Genomic DNA, 17,619 nt, shown 5'->3' on the forward strand with positions numbered 1-17,619 from the left:
ACATTAAGTAACACCATGCAGTAAACTTTAGCAGCCTTGAAAATACTAAAAATAAAAGTTAAACTTTGAAAAGACTAAAATAATAGATAGAAAACTATAAAAATAACACATTCATTCATATCAGTTTGCTTTGGAACCCCCGAAAATACAAATAAAAAAAGTTAAACTCTGAAAACACTAAAATAATAGATAGAAAAGAAGAGACATTTAAAAAAAAAAAAAAAAAAAAAATAGTACCAGTTAGCTTTGGAACCCCCAAAACTACTAAAATAAATGTAAAAAAAAATATAGAAAAAAATAAAAAATAAAATAAAATGCTAATAAACAGTCAAAAAAAAAAGGATTCAGAAATTCATCATTAAAAGGATTATTTAATACTGAAGAATTAAGAGCTTTAACTATAAAGCTTCTTGAATGCCTTCTTTTGTTCCTGCATTAGTGCAAACATGATTTTTGCTTGTCATTACAAACTGAAGGATGAGTCAAAAACGATGTGTGTTAAATGACAAGAAATTACAAATATGGTTGAAACAGCTCGTTTTGAATCCTGAATAGTTCCGAAAAAAATCCAGACTTGCAGAGTGGATTTTTACTTAACAGTTTAATAGCCTGTAATACATTTAATGTTCCAAAGTTTGTCATTAAATAAAAGACTCATTATTCCCCATGAATACTGCAGCAGTCAAAAAAGAACAAAGAAAAAAAAATTTAATATCACACGCCTCAGGAGAAACGATTGGTTTATTAATAATACCTCTAGTCAGCGAGAACATACATTCTTTACAGTGTGCAATATTTCTCCAGCGCTCTCCTGGAGTGTTAAATGCTGACGGCCCGTCATGCTATACGCTCCACCGACCTGATGGAGTCAAAGCCATTCCATCTAGAACAGGGTGGAGTCATCGAAAGTCCATAAGGCCGTACAGAGGAAATATTTCCCATGCACACCATCACTCACTCACACACACACGCTCGCAATCAGCGCTACAGCCGTGCACCTCAGGCATGCGCCTGTGGAATGAACAACAAATTGAGCTATAAAAAAACCACCTCAACCCTTATAAGACAAGCTCTCCATCCCAGAGCAAAAAAAGCGCCTGTGCTGTTACAGTATTCAAAATGACACTGTGCCCTTTAAATATGGAAATGTGCCTTGACTGGTCCTTCGTTTGTGGGCGTGGTCTTCAGGGCGGTGAGGTAGTGGGTGTGGTCCAGTTCCCATTGTCATGGAAACTGGTCTGTCCTTGGTCGTCAGGATAAATGATCTCCTCCAGCGTCACGTAAGTCCCGGTCAGGAAGCCGATGAAGCCGAGGGCGGCAATGGAGAGGTCTTTGAGGAGCAGGAGAGGAGGAGGAGGTTGACTGGGAAATGCCACCAGCTCCACCAGTGGTGGGAAGACGAGCGCCAGTGCCGAGCTGCTAACAGCACCGACCAATGAGATCACCAGATCTAACCGCGGTATCAAGACTGCCGTTATACCTGAGAAAGAGAGACATGGAGACAGAAAGGAAGGGAGAAATGAGATTTTTGCAGGAAAACATAAGTGCTGAAACTCAATGCCATGATTCTGACAGGCCTGAGTGGTTTGCCAAGGTGTTGCTAGGGTGTTTCTTCTGGTTGCTACGGCATTGTATGTAGTTGCGAGGGTGTTCTGCAGTTTTGTTACTGTTAACTAGAATTATTAAAAAACATTTTTGTTTTTTAGTAATGAGTTGAGTTGAAATTATTTGTAAAATTATTTTTGTAACAAGTTGTTCTGGGTGGACTGTTCGCTAGAATATGTGTTGGCTGTGGCGTAGCGCAAATCCGTGGGGACCGTTGCGATATATTGTAAATATGGAAATATTTCTGTTTCAAACAATGAAGATGAGCCAATGGATATTATACAAGCAATAGTGATAGTGAAAGTAAAAAATGATGGCGCTTTCGGCAACGGCACATATTGGTTGTGGCTAGAAGGGATACAACAAAAACCGGAAGCTAACAATAAATAGTGTTGGGTACCCGATTCTGATTATTGATTACGATTCTTATCGATTCCAATAAGATAAAAATCTGATAAAAAAAAAATTATGTGAAACATTTAGATGTCAAACATGCTTATTCTCTCTTTTTACAAAGTTTTCTGTTGCAGCTGAATAACATGAGCAAGCAGCTTACAGAACACTTTTTACAAGCAGCCATTTACACTTAGGAACATTTGCCTATGGTTTTAATAAAAAAAAATACCACAGCAAAAACAACTAGACTAATACATTTTAAACATTAACCCCTGGTTTCACAGACAAGGCTTAAGCCTAGTCCTAGACTAAAATGTAAGTCTGAGCTGTTTCAACTGAAAGAAACTTGCACTGACTGATCTTAAAATATATCAGCGCCTTTGTTTTGTCTCAAGATGGACACCGGTAATGTTTTTTCCTAAGCACGTTTATAAAAATTACTTAAATGTCTTAATTGAACTATGGCCTAATCCTGGTTTAGTCTAAGCCCTGTCTGTGAAACCGGGCCTAAATTGTTAAAGACAAGTCAGTAATAAGATAGGAACAAACAAATCAATAAGCAATAGCATAAATAAATACAACAGAACAAATTTCAGGTACAGAAATTGAAATCAAAAACTATAGTTTTCTTTTCATAAATATTATATACATTAATTGTCATTAAAGTTATGAACGATATTCAGTCAAGATCAGTTAATGATTTTCTTTTGTTCTTTGATTAACATTAATGGACAGGCAGCACATGTTTATTAGGCTGCTGTCTCTTTAACACCGAACGCACGCAGGCGGATCTAAAAATACTTCTTACTCTTGCGTTTTCTTTAACATCTGTTTACGTTTACTTAAGACAAAAATGGCTGTTTATGATGATATACTGACGTATTTTTGTGCATATTGATTGGTAAATGCGCTTCGGATGTGTGCGCGGCATGCAAACAGTGCTCAAGTTCTTTCCCTTTCTGCACATAAATCGTTTAAAATCACATTAAAATGCAAAATCAGGAATCGTTAAGCAGAATGGAAAAGCATGTGCCTTATCTACCCGGTTCTTGATACCCAACCCTAACAAAAAATAACATTTTCTACCTATTAGATTATGTTTTATTAATGTCTACACCTACACCTACCCCAACCTTAAACCTACCCCTTACAATATTCCAAAAACTCAGTTTGACAAAAATTACGCTATATTGATATGCGCATACCCAGTAGTTCTAGCTTTATCCCTTCTAGCCTTAACCACGCATATTCTCTCAGAGAAGACGAGAGACGAATCTACTTCATATGCTGATAACGGTATATAACCGTTTTAATTTAATCCCTTAATATTTCTCTTGTGGCCTGAACATGATAAAAATGAGAAGAAATGTATTTTGTGTTACAGGTTGTTTTTGAAAGTCGGTGCTTGAAATAAAGCTGCTCTTAATTTTCATTGATGACTGCAGTGTTAATTTTAATTACAGGCCAATAATTCATTGTAAGCTATAATAGACCTGTTTTGAAAGACCTTTTTAAAAACATTTTCAATTAAATGTTTAATAGCCTAATCTTTTAGTATCCTCACAGCAAGTAAGTTATGAGTATGTCATTATTGCGGAGGAAATTAATTGTAATATTAATGGAATAAAAAAAGCCCTAATAATGAGAAGAATGTAAATATGAAGAATGTAAAAATCCTACATTCATTGGAAATACCAAATACTCTCAATATTGACATTATTTAATGATTTTGACAATATCTCTGGCTATCGTCAATACACGATCATCATCTTTTGACGCAGCCTTATCGCGCATATATCAAGTGTTATGGTATGTGTGCACACCAAAAGCGAATGTTGTTATTTGCGCAAGTAGATTACATACAAAGTCAAAGCAAAGACGCAAATTCATGACTGGCGACGTGATTGCTGCGAACACGCAATATATACACATCTCAATCGCGTCTTCCGCACAAGTTGAAAAATTTCAGCTCGAGTGGACAATTCGCATGATGCATTGTTGCGCAAAGCAATCAGTGAATAGCTTATTGACACATCCAGGTTGACATATCTGGTTGTATCAGAAAATGAAGGCGATCATTACATGATAATTTTATTCAAACAAGTGACACGAAAAACATCCTAGTAATCTAGAATGATAATAACACTGCGAATAGTTGCTTCGCTTTTTTTGTGCATACACCATTACAATGCAGTTGCTAATGTGTTGTGGGTGGTTGCTAGGGTGTTGCTGAGGTGTTGTGAGGGCCAAACTTTTGGTCAATTTTGCTTGTTTGAACTACAAGGCAAGTTGCATATCAAAGTTTTATACTTATGGTCAACACTAATTATAATAAAGAAAAAAAGGCACAGATGGAGAAGTTATTTCTGAGTAGTTTGTGCAAACAGCGACAAAGCAACAACTTCACAATTTAACTGGCTGTGGTTTCGAACTGCAATGTGTGTGTTTAACTCTTGATTGGTTTCGTGGTTTGTGGACAGGTGTATGCAGAGGATAGTGGCTGAAGGACTAAATCAAAAATCAATATTCATCTTTTCTGCTGATGTGGAAGACAAAACCCCTTCTCTTTTCCTTGAAAACAAAGGCACAACAATTTATATCCACACACACATACAGCTTTTAGTGGAATGACTGCAAACGTTCCCCGCAGCCTTTTATAAAAAGCACACACACACACACACACACACACTCAGGCTGTACACATATGTTTAATTCATGAGACTCGAGTGTGAAGTGTCACACACCTGCTCTCTAAGCTACATCTTCTCCCTGTCTCTCTTTCTCTCTCTCTCTCTCTCTCCTTCTCTCTGTTGCAGAAGAAACCAGTAACATGTAACACACACTGGGTTCTCACTCTCACTCATGCATTCTGAACACTATCTCACAAACACGCATGAATGCTTCAGTTTCTCCTCTCTGTGTGCTACTGCCACCCTCAGGATAAATGTTTGACAGTTTGTTACATGATATGAGAGATAAACCAACACCAACACATGGACCCATGTTCAAAATAGAAATCTAAAAATTAACAAACAAGAATGCAAATAACCAAATATGAATAATAATTAAGGAATGTGATGTTTTATGGGTACTGATGAAGCAAGCATCACTATTGCTACTTCATATATAGACAATATGAAATACTTTTAGTTTTAGAGACAATCTAAGTCAGCGTTATCAAGTTTAAAGATAAATATTAAATAAATAATTTCATATTTCAAGATGAATACAATTTATTTTGTATTTTTATATTATTATTTTTATTTTATATTAATTTATTAATTAATTTTACATTTTAAATTCTGTATCCACAAATTCTATCATTATTAGAATCACAATATCTAAATATATAGTCAGCCTTATTGTTAACTAAAACTGAAATAAAATATTTTAAAAATATTTTTATTCAACTTCTATTTCAGTAATTTTATTAAATTATTCTTATTTAATTAATTTTATTCTCATTTTATTTAATTAATTTTCTAACTAAACAAATTAGTTTAGTTTATGTTATAGTATTAAAATTAAAATAAAACAAGATAATAATAATAATAAATAAAAACTATACAGACATTGAAAAATATTACAAATGACAAAATGCACAATAAAATTGCTAAGGAAAATACAAAAATAAAAACATATTCAAAATTAATAAAAAGTATATTAATATATAATAAGACTAATAACAATGAAAAGTGCATAAACCTGAGATTACCATAGCTTGATCCTTGAGGTGATTAAACCAGCAACCTTTGGTTAACCACTGAGCCTTAACCACTTAACTTCACCAGAAGCACCTCAAACAAACACCTCAAACCCAGAGGCTTCTTGGAGAGCGTCTTGGAACGTAGGGCCTCAGCATGCAGGTGCATGATAAGCTCTATCACGGAGCTCCGCGACAGGCCTCAGCGGAGAGCTCCATGATGGGCCTGTCTCCGTAGGGCAGGCAGGTAATAATTCACAGAGCCTCAGGAAGACAGAGATAAATGAGCAGACACTGAATGAGTCCCTCAACTCTGCCCCAGCTCTCACACACACCATAAAAGACATACACGGCCACAAACACACTATATAATACACATCACCCACACACACACACATATACCCATACACGCAACGCACCCACTAATCTATCACAGCACTCAGAGGGGTGACGGCCTTGGACCAGGGAAAGAGGGAGGAAGCACGTCAGGCAGAAAGAACACAGAGAGAGATAAAAGACAGCATGAACGAGTGACAGAATGAGAACTTCATCTTTTTATCTACCAACACGGGCCACAGACCCGCAACCTTCAGAGCTCATTACCCCATCCAACAGCACTTCCACGGGCCTCTTCTAGAACTTCCTCAGAAGAGTCACATACAACATAAAATGCTCCAACAGACCTGCAAGATGCATGTGATATCTAAAGAAAAATATTAAATAATTAAATGAATTTTTTATTTAATTTTCTTTATTTTAAAATTATTTTTAATATTTAAACTCTATCCACAAATTATATATAATTATTAGAATCATCTCTCTGAGAATATATATAATTAAAGAAAAAAAATACACACACACCTTTTGACCTATGAAAGACTTTTGTAGATAAAAAATAACATTTTAAATAAAATAAAAACAATAATAAATAATTCCATATTTCAATACGAATACAATTTATTTTACATTTTCTGAACTTAAATATTTTTAATTTATTTTTTAATTAATTTTAATTTTATATAAATGCAATATATTGTAATTTTATATCATTTTTAATTTAAAATTATATATCTTTAATGAAGTCATTACTTTTTCAGGTGTTTGTGACTGCTGGATAAGATTTTATTGACTGCCTTGAAAAAGAGCAATTTGCTCACCAAGCGTGAAGGATTTCAAAATTGCATTTATTCTCATGACTTTTCCCAGCCTTTTAAATATATTTGACTTTTGTTTCAACTTTTAATTTAAATAATTACCGTGTTTTCAGAATGTGGGAACCCTACTATTTTCCTTCCTAATAAATTTCCCTGGTCTTATTGTACACAACTCACCGACGCATTTTATTGTGAATGTTTTTCATAATCTTTCATCAAAATGTAATGACATTCTCTGCCTCTGAAATGACTTTTCTGCTGTGTGGGCAGAGGCAATAATATTAACCAATAATATCTTGGCCAATAAACCAATCACTCTATTGGATAAAATCCACTCAACTCCATTTCCCACCAACTATCATTTTACTCGGAAATGCATAATACTGAAAATGTTAAATGTGGTTTAGCAATGAATTAACATGAATATGTTTCTAACCCCACCTAGCTCTTTTCTTTAAATAATGGTGTCCATGTTTCTTTCGTGTCGCCATGCTGCAACTTGAAACTTTGAAGAGAGAGACGGAGCAGCCTGTGACCGAGAGGTCGGGACAAAAGAGAGAAAGAAAGTCATGGATGCAATAAAAGAAATCTTATAAGCGGGGAAAGTGATATGTCCAAGGAGACCAGAGAGATGGAGAGAACAAAAGACAGACAAATGAATTGTGAGCAGGGTCACTGGGGAGGGAAGGAAGGAAGAAAGATTGTATCTACATAGAATGATAGATAGCCACAATATCAATCGCTGGAATGGTAGATTGCTAGAAAGATAGGTTGCTAAAAAATAGCTAGAATGATAAACAGCAAAAACAATGCCTGGAACAATAGGTGGTTAGAACAAGAGGTAGAATGATAGATACTATTAATAATAGCTAAAACAATAGCTTTAATAATAGACTAATAGCTGATGAGATGTCTAAAACTATAGCTAGAACAATGGATAGAATGATAAAAATAGCTAGAATGACTAAAAAGATAGACAGTTAGAATTATAGTGAGCTTACAGAATAGCTTGAACAATAGGGAAGCTAGATTGCTAGAGCGATAGAATGAAAGATAGATGGATGAAAGAATGAACAATGGAAGGACAGAATGGACGGGTGGATAGATAGATGGATGAAAGAATGAACAATGGAAGGACAGAATGGACGGGTGGATAGATGGATGAAAGAATGAACAATGGAAGGACAGAATGGACGGGTGGATAGATGGATGAAAGAATGAACAATGGATGGACAGAATGGACGGGTGGATAGATAGATGAAAGAATGAACAATGGATGGACTGAATGGATGGGTTGATGGGTGGATGGATGGATGGATGTATGAATGAAAAATGGATGGATGTATAGAATGATGGATGGATGGAATAAATGATGGATTGATAGACTGACAGAATGAACAATAGATGGATGGATGGATGGATGAATGAATGAACAATGGATGGAAAAATGATGAATGGATAGACTGACAGAATGAACAATGGATTAATGGAATGAATGATGGATGGATGTATGAATGAATGAATGAACAATCGATGGATGAATGAACAATGGATGGATGAAGGAATGAATGATGGATGGATGAAGGAATGAACAATGGATGGATAGAATGATGGATGGATCGATAGACTGATAGAATGGACAAAATAGATGGATGTATGGATGTCAGAATGAACGATGGATGAATAGATGGATATAATGAAAATGGATGTATGAAGGAATGAATGAATGATGGATGATCTGATGATGGATGGATGAAGAAATGATCGATGAATAGAATAATAAACAGAACAACGGAGAACAATGATTAGTTAGAATGATAACTTGAATGATGGATGGATGGATAAATAATGTAAATTAATGCTGAAACTGTAAAATTGAAACAATCAAAATATTAATAAATATTATAATAATATTTATTATAATATTTATTAATATTTTGAATGTTTCCATTTTTACAGTTTCAGCATTAATAAAAATGGAGCGAGACTGTGTGACGCAAACTGTTAAAACAGGATCTACCTATCAGTGGTATTTTATTGTTATTTATATATTATTATAATATTTATTCAAAATATTAATAAATATTACAATAATATATAAATAACAATAAAATACCACTGATAGGTAGATCCTGTTTTAACAGTTTGCGTCACACAGTCTCGCTCCATTTTTCTCCGTTTCTAAAACAAAAACATACACCATCACTCACTTTTTCATTCACTCTCTGGTTTGTGCTCTCAATTCCTGCAACATTCTCTCTTCCTCCCCATTCCTTCCTCATTCTCTTTCTTCATAGCAAACGCTCTTTCACTCGTACCTGCATGACTGACGGTGTTAAACAAATATTTATTTTCATATTTTAGGTCTCTGGGTGGTTCACGGTTCAGTGGCGGACTCAATTTTTCCAAAGATAAAAAACATATATCAAACTAATCCAAAAGCCTTCAGGTTTACAATGGTTCACAGCATCCATCCATCATTTTGGGAGGGGAACAAACCTCCACTATCTCTCCTCTCATCACCAATGAATACTAGAGGCAGGATTAGGGAACAGAATGAACGGATGGATGGGTGGGTGGAAGAAGTGCAGAGGAAACAGCAAGGAAACAAAGAGGATGATGAAGAAGGTGCGTAATACAAGATGAACTGCCTACATACTAAGCTAATGGTGCAAATCTATTTTTAAATGGAATTTATTGAATAAAATACCAGTATGCTTGCAATACAACTTTTCTCTTCATTTGATTCACCATTTTTTGTTTTCACTGAGCTTGACACAATGCATTCTGGGATTGCTTTCAGCATAAAAGACATGACTATGATGCCTTAAAATGCTGTTTATTGAGGCAGCTCAGGATGTTTTGGATGTGTGTGTGTGTGTGTCTGTGTTCACTCACAGGTGAGGCAGACGAGCAGCGCTCGCAGGCTGAGATCAGCCACCCGTCTCCAGCTCTTCTTGACGCGCTCGCACACGGGCGGAACCAGAATCTCCGCCGGCACGAAAAACTGCACCGCAAAACTCACAAACACACCGAATGAGTACAAGACCTTCACCAGCTGATTAGACCTGCAACACACACACACACACATGAATACTGCAGAGAAATGGAGAACAGATCCAGTCAGAAACCACAGAATGTGCAATTAAGGGTTGAAGAGCGTCAATGACGCAATGCAGGATTTCAACACGACTTCAAAGGAAGCTCAACGCACAGAGTTTGTTGAAAATGTATTAACTCACACTATGCTGATTTCAACACTAGAGATGGGAAAAATGAGAACCAGTTTAGAACTCCATTTAAAAAAACAACTTAATGATAGCAAATAATAAAAGAATTACACTAATGTTCAAAAGTTAGGAGTGCATAAAATGTTTTATTGTTTTAAAAGAAGTCTCTTATGCTCACTAAGGTTGAATTTATTCGATTAAAAATAAATTAAAACTGTAATATCATGAAATATTATTAAAATTTAAAATAACTGTTTTTCATTTGAATAGATTTTAAAATGTAATTTTATTCCTGTGATCGAAGCTGAATTTTCAGTGTCACATGATCCTTCAGAAATTACTCTAATATGATGATTTGCTGCTCAAGAAACATTTCTGATTATAATCAGTTTAAAATAGTTGTGCTGCTTCATATTTTTGTGGAAACCGTGATGCATTTCAGGATCATAAATGTCTTTACAGTCTTTACTTTACTGATCAATTAAATGCATCCTAACAAAATAAAAGTATACATTTATTAAAAAAAAAAAAAAAAAACGGATCCCAAACTGAGTAACTTAAATGGCAGAATATATATATAAAATGTCGCAATTAAATTTTAAAACGTATAAATAAATATAAAATTAATAATGTTTATAATGCAAGATCAAAAAAAAAAATCTGCATGATCAGTAATGTCTGATTCATGAACAAATGACTCATGAGCTGATTCTTTTCAATGAATTGATTCAAAAAAGCATTTTGTTCCATTGTTTCATCACATTTTGGATTACTTAACCAGTGCTGCAGTTTGCCAAATTCATTTTTAAATATAAAATACTGCAGTCTCGCAGTACGATATCATTAAAAATCAACATGCATAATAATTACCAAAAAAACAAACAAAAAAACAGTTGTTTAATGTCACACTGCCGTCACTGCTGGATGTGTCAACAAACCAGATGCTGAATCAGATATTGGCTCTGGTGGCACATTGTCTTCAGCTGACGGGATGCTAATGAGATCTGGAAATACGTTAACTGCTAATAAAAGTCTCCATGAAAGTGAGTTGGAAGTGGCAGGCTTTAGTTAAAGCTGAACTTGAAAGCAGCTGGTTTTGATTTCTCTGTAATTTGATCTTAAGTCGCTTAAGATGTTTCTGACGGTGAACACAGAGGATGCTTCAAAGACTCCAGCCAGGAGTTTAATATTAGTTCTCTGAATTTAACTCCACTACAGCAGAGTGCTGCGATAACTAAACTGAACTGACTTAACACTCAGATGTGATGGATGGGACTTTTTACATTTTTATTTTTCAGCTTTTGGAGAGAGTCGGATTGGAACATGATGCAGACCGGACTTGAACCACATGAGCACTAAAGTTCAGTGTGTATCAATTTATTTGTATTGATTTATACTATTTTATTATACTTTTATTCAGCAAGGATGCATTAAAGTGCCCCTATTATGGATTTTTGAAAATGACCTTTCATGCAGTGTGTAACACAGCTCTAAGTGAATGAAAACATCCTACAAAGTTTTAAATCTGAAAGAGCACCGTGTATAAAGTTATTGTCTCTCAAAAGAAAGAGTCGACTCTGAATCATTGAAACGAGTCGTTTTTAAAACGAATCTTAAGCCGTTTCATGTTGACGTCAACATGAAACATTAGCATATTGCCCGCCCACTTGTTGCTACTAGGTGCCGCTTTTGGAGTGTTAAAAATAGTTGTTCCCCCGGTAACGGCTGTACACAAAGCAGCACTGCCTCTGCTTTAAATGAAATCGACCAATCACCGCAGATTAGCGTCACGCAAAAAGGAGGGGTTTGGAAAAATGAACCATTGAGCGAATCATTTGGGAGTTGTTGAGCAAATAAGGTAAAAATAAATGCATATTATAAGAAAATGAAAGTGTTTTTTGACCTTGCATGCATGTCAACCTGTTGTTGGGGACTCCCAAAACCAAAATATGAACCTTTCATAACCCATAATAGGGGCACTTTAAAGTAGTCAACCATGTCAGTAAAGGCATTTATAATTAAAATTTCAACTAAACGCTGCTCTTTTGAGCTTTCAGAGAAATTCACATCACCTCTCTGATGACTGACAGAATTTTTAAGTGAGTAAGTGTCATATTCACCAGGAATCATGTGGAAGGTTAAGCGTGATGCTTCCTTTGATGTCGTCTCTGAAGCGCAGGTATCCCAGCGTCGCCAGGGTCACGTAAAGGACGATGATGACGCCCATGCCGATGTTGAGGGCTTGAGGGAATCGCTTCGGTTCCCTCATTTGATTCTCCAATGGAAGAACCTACACAAAGCAAGGGAGAGAAAAATACAGACGATTGATGAGTAGGCAGTGAAGCTTTGCTCCAGGTGTCACATGCATAAAGCCAAGTCCACAAAGTAGTGTGCAAGATGATGCTGTCTTCTAAGAAGCCTTCCTTTGATCAAATTCAGAAACAAATCATGCATCCTGTAGCTCAAACAGCAAAGAATGACACTAGCGACGGCAAGGTCAAGCGTTCAGTTCCCAGAAAATGCATGAATCAGGGAATCTGCAAGTATCAGCACTTTAGTTTAATATGTTTTAATAACATTTTCAAGACCTTTGAAAAAAAATGTTTCACCATTTGTTCTAATGGTGAAAAAAAAAAAAAAACACTTTCCCTGACTTTTCAGCAGAGGAAAAATTATAGAAAGATTGATTATGGGGAAAGATGTCAAATGCTTGAGAAAAAAAAAAAATTATATTGCACTGAAAATATGCACATTGTTTTGAGAAATAAAAAAGCATCTGCCAGCTATATTAATGTAAATGTAAAAAAAAAAAAACATACTTTTTTTTTTTAAACGTACAGATTAAAATAACTGAAAACAATTATACAAATTATATGTAGTTTTTAATACATATAATATAAAAAGGGGGGAGGGGGTTATGAAAATAAAAAAATAGACCATAGAAAAAGCAAGCAGCACACTATTCAAGAGTTTGGGGTTGGGAAGATTTTTTTTAAATAAGTCTCTTATGCTCATCAAGACCGCATTTATTTGATCATAAATACAGTAATTTTTAAAATGTTACTACAATTTGAAATGAAAATTATACATAATTTCTTCAATACCAAAGGAAAAATTACATAGGCAACGTCAAATCCAAATCACATAAATAAAAGCTGAATCATCATCATCTCACCACTCCAATTCCCTCAAAGGCAAATATAGCTGTTCCAAAGAAGAAGGGAAACTTCCTCCACGTGGAGGCGTACGGCAGACGTCTGGGATCACTCACATCCTACAGACAGACAGAGATGGTAAAAGGCATGACATAGTTTCACATCAGGATTATAATTGCAGTCTTTCTTTGTAGCACAGAGGATGAAAGATGCGTGCACACACACACACACGTACAGGAACAATGCATGTAAAGATCCAGTGTCAGCCGCCCACAGCCCTGACAATCTGATGCATACAAAAAAATGCCTCCAATGTGATTTTGTGGCTTCATGCAATTTGTGAGCTTTTGCACGCATAGGCTTGTATCAGTTGTGTTCCTAGGCTGAACAATGAGGATTCCTGTCTACAAAAGTGGATATATGAGACTAGACATACACACAAGGTCTGCACCAATAACCAGAATAAAACCAAAATTGAAATATGACTTAGTGCAATTATCAAATCACAAAGGCTGTGATTTAATGAAATAAATATGTACTGCACTAGTGAAGCACGGCACTGTGTTTGTTTCCACACAAGCACTGTTTTCAGTATCTCAGAGCGCCTCTGTTCACAGTAAATGCTGCTCAATACAGACTCATCTCTGCATCGGTTTGAGTTGCTCATAACATGCATTTGCGAATGTAACATGCGTTGATCATCTTCCCAAATTTGTAATGAGAAACGCTGATAATCAAGCTTCTCATTACAACAATTGAAGCTCATTGCAGCTTTAAGGGATCCATGAAGTTTATGCCAAATATAAAATGCAAAAAATTTGGTTCATGCCAAAAAAAATATTTTGAGTGAAATTGCTTTAGTAATATTTATTTTAATAGTTTTGTTTAATAATAATAATAATAATAATTATTATTATTATTACTATTATATTATTTCTGTTAAATGCTTGATTATTTTAAAATAATTACAAATATTTAAATATAAATATTTCTTATTTTAATTGCTTTTGTTTAGTAGTAGTAGTAATAATAATAAAGTTATTACAAATATTATTATTATTACATCATTATTATTTTATTACACATTTCTTAAATACTTGATTTATTTTAAAGAACATATTACAATAAAAAATACTTGTAATAGTTTTGTTTATTATTATTTTATTTGGTTATTAACTTGATTATTATTTTACAGTTAAATATTACAATAATAATATTTCTTATTTTAATCATTTATTATTATTATTTAGTACATAATTTAATAAAATACTTGATTTTACAGTCAAATATTACAATAAAACTATTACTATTTTAATAGTTTTTGTAGTAGTAATAATAATAATTTATAGTCATATTGCTATATAATCACAAAAAACCTGGAGCGTTATAAAAAAAATTAATTTAAATTGCAATCACAATTTTTATCTGAAAAAGGAGCACTTCAATTTTCCCTCAAATCATGCAGCTCTCTCACACACACACTTACGTTGAGTATATATGTGTAGATGAGGACGAGGCTGATAGCCATACAGAGGTTGGCGATGGCGGAGAGGGCGGCCATGTTCCTCAGGTCTCTGATGAAGGTCAGAACGATGATGAAGGGAAGGAGGAAGACCATGTAGAGCCGCAGGTCCAGCCCCGCAGCTGCGGACACAGAAGGCGCTGTGGGGGAGACGGCGCCCTCCTCTGAGCTGTTGGAGTATAACAGCACAGTCTCCACAGAGCTGTTCAGATGAGTTCCCTCCATCACCTAACAAACACACTGCTGTGACTTCAAGAGTTTGATTGGGTGTTACATTCAACTGTGATTGGCAGCTGCTGGTCTTCATTCTGGAAATGTGTCTTTCTATTCATTTTCATTGGCTCCAGCTCTGTCACATAATCGAAATCAGTTCATTTATGGAGAAAATTAACTTCTGGAGCTCTACTTTCACTCATACCTGTTTAATGTTCTCAGCCAGGAACACAAAATAAACGCTACAGAAGCCCAGCTGGGTCAAAACCAGGAAGAAATTCACCAAGTGCCTGGAAAATATATTGATTTGAGTAAAAATCATTAAAAACTGTTTTCTTTATTGAAATAAAGATGAAATAAGATCAAATTTATTTAGATTTAAATTACAAAGGTTACCATTGCAACTAACGGAAATGTTGAAATACAAAAATAAATAAATAAATAAATAGTGAAATGGAAATAAATACCAGAAATAAAAAAATAAAAAACTACTTAGAAATATTTTTAAAAGCACATAACAAAATTAATAAAAAAATAAAATTAAAATAAAATTTTATGAAAATAAAAATTCACAAAAAAAAGAATACATTTAATGTATCTAATAAAATATGAAAATAAAATTAAAAATGTTAATATAAATTATAATAGAATATAAGTAATACTGAAATATTTAATGATTAAATAAATAATACTGAAATTCCATCATAAGTTACTCAACCGTATGTTGTTCGAAACCCATTTTTAAAAGAACAAGAAAAGAGAACATTTAAAGATCAAGGTCTTTTTCGTGAATAAAGATTCTTAAAAAGATGCCAAAGCACAATAAAATTAGCAAAATAAATAAATAAATAAATAAATAGTGAGGTGATTTCAGGCTTTTCCACAAACAATCTTATAGGTTTGTAAACACATGAGGGCGAGTCATTGATGACAGAATTAATAGCTTTATTTGCTATATTAAATATTAACACTTAATATTATTTAATTATTATTATTATTATTATTATTGTTGTTATTAATCTTTTTATATATATTTTATTATTTATTGCATATTTTTGTTTATATGTAGCATAGGTATGGTATAGTAATATACTTAATATATAATATACTTTTATAGTATATAATTTATTTTTCAATATGCATTATATTATCATTCAAAACAGTAAATAATGAGAGAATTTTCTGCTATATAAAATGTTGTTAATTTATAAATTTTTGTAATATATGTTGATATGTAATATTTTAATAATAATTGTTGTTGTTGCTGTTGCTGTTATTATTATTATTAATATCATTATTATAATTATTATTATTATTATTATTAATAATATTTTAAGTTGTAATAGTAGTAGTAGCATAATCAGGGGTTTATATTTCAGTATGCATGATATTATCTTTGGACAGAGATAAAAATGAGGCAGCATTTCCTGGCAGGACAATCTTTTTAAGATTCCGGGCGCGAGGTCTCTCTGTGTGTGGGACATCAGATCTGAAAACACACCACTGCAGGCAGAGTCCTGTCTCTCCGCTCTCTAATGAATATATTCATTCAAACACAGACATTTGCCCTCTTGCCTTCCCTCTCTCTCTCTCTCTATCTCATATGCACACGCGGGGTGGGGGGGGGCCTGTCATGCCAATGAACTGCATGATGGGATAGCTCACCTCCCAACATGAGCACCTCTCCTCAGGCACTGGGAGGAACTCGTCTCCATGGCAACTGCAACCGTGTTGCTGTAACCGAGGGGGGAACGCTTCAACCTGTGAGGAAGGAGAGACAGACAGACAGAAAGAGAAACACAGGCAAATATTCTTCAAGAACAAAGCAGTGCAGAAAAAAAAAACAGCTTTTTGTGTAATTCTAGAGGGAGAAAAGCAGTCAAAACACTTCGATACAAGAGGAAGGACAAAAAAGTTCACCACACATGACAGTCATATTGTATGTGGTTGGGGACAAAACTGACCCCTAAAGCTAAATCTGACAAGACCTCCCTTTGGTGATGCCCCAAAAAACAAAAAACAAAAAATCAGGGAAAATGATTTTATTTTTTAACCATTTATCCTTTTTGAGGATTTCACCAAAGGGAGGTCCTAAAAGTCCATATATAACATACCATATTGAATAATATGATATGTAAGGGATGATCAACGGCTAGCCGTGCATTAAATGATTTTAAATGTACAACGTGGAGGCAAAGAACCGCCCTCCGCGAAGCACGAAGCGGTTGCCTCCGCAAAGTGCATTTAAAATCCTTTAATGCATGGCTAGCCGTTGATCATCCCACTTATTCCATGGTCATTTGCCAAGTTATAGACAAGTTAAAACTAGTATTGCTCTTTGCAGCGCTATATTTGACCGAATGGGTAAAAATGACAGTTATTTTCGTCAGCTACGGCAGGTTAGCGCTAGCATTCTGCCCGCTTCAAATCAGACACAGAGATGAAATAGTGCGGTAAGATCACATTTATTTGAATGAATTATAGCATGTATTTCAATTAATCATCGATCGAGAGAGAGATAACAGTTGTGTGTATCTGCGTGCTGCATCTATGCCGCGCGTCTCTCTCTACAAACAATTACTTCAAAAACGGCAATTTTACCATTGTTGCTGAGGAATATAATGTAGCGATATAGTATCTA

The 17,619-nt window shown here is 34.5% G+C and overlaps 1 protein-coding gene across 1 annotated transcript in view; it reads right to left on the reverse strand.

Annotated features, from left to right (window-relative positions):
• Window positions 1–410: 410 nt before the first annotated feature.
• The window catches only part of slc36a4 (solute carrier family 36 member 4), a 28,569-nt gene continuing 11,360 nt past the window's right edge, over window positions 411–17,619 (reverse strand). The window contains exons 6-12 of the mRNA XM_058745370.1: window positions 16,644–16,739; window positions 15,184–15,268; window positions 14,730–14,993; window positions 13,264–13,362; window positions 12,209–12,378; window positions 9,757–9,926; window positions 411–1,480 (exon numbers count right to left, since the gene is read on the reverse strand). Of these exons, the coding sequence (XP_058601353.1) occupies window positions 1,185–1,480; window positions 9,757–9,926; window positions 12,209–12,378; window positions 13,264–13,362; window positions 14,730–14,993; window positions 15,184–15,268; window positions 16,644–16,739 (1,180 nt within the window). The 3' untranslated portion in view covers window positions 411–1,184. The remainder of the gene's footprint in view (window positions 1,481–9,756; window positions 9,927–12,208; window positions 12,379–13,263; window positions 13,363–14,729; window positions 14,994–15,183; window positions 15,269–16,643; window positions 16,740–17,619) is intronic.

Source organism: Onychostoma macrolepis, chromosome 15, assembly GCF_012432095.1.
Source record: "Onychostoma macrolepis isolate SWU-2019 chromosome 15, ASM1243209v1, whole genome shotgun sequence".
Lineage (NCBI taxonomy): Eukaryota > Metazoa > Chordata > Actinopteri > Cypriniformes > Cyprinidae > Onychostoma > Onychostoma macrolepis.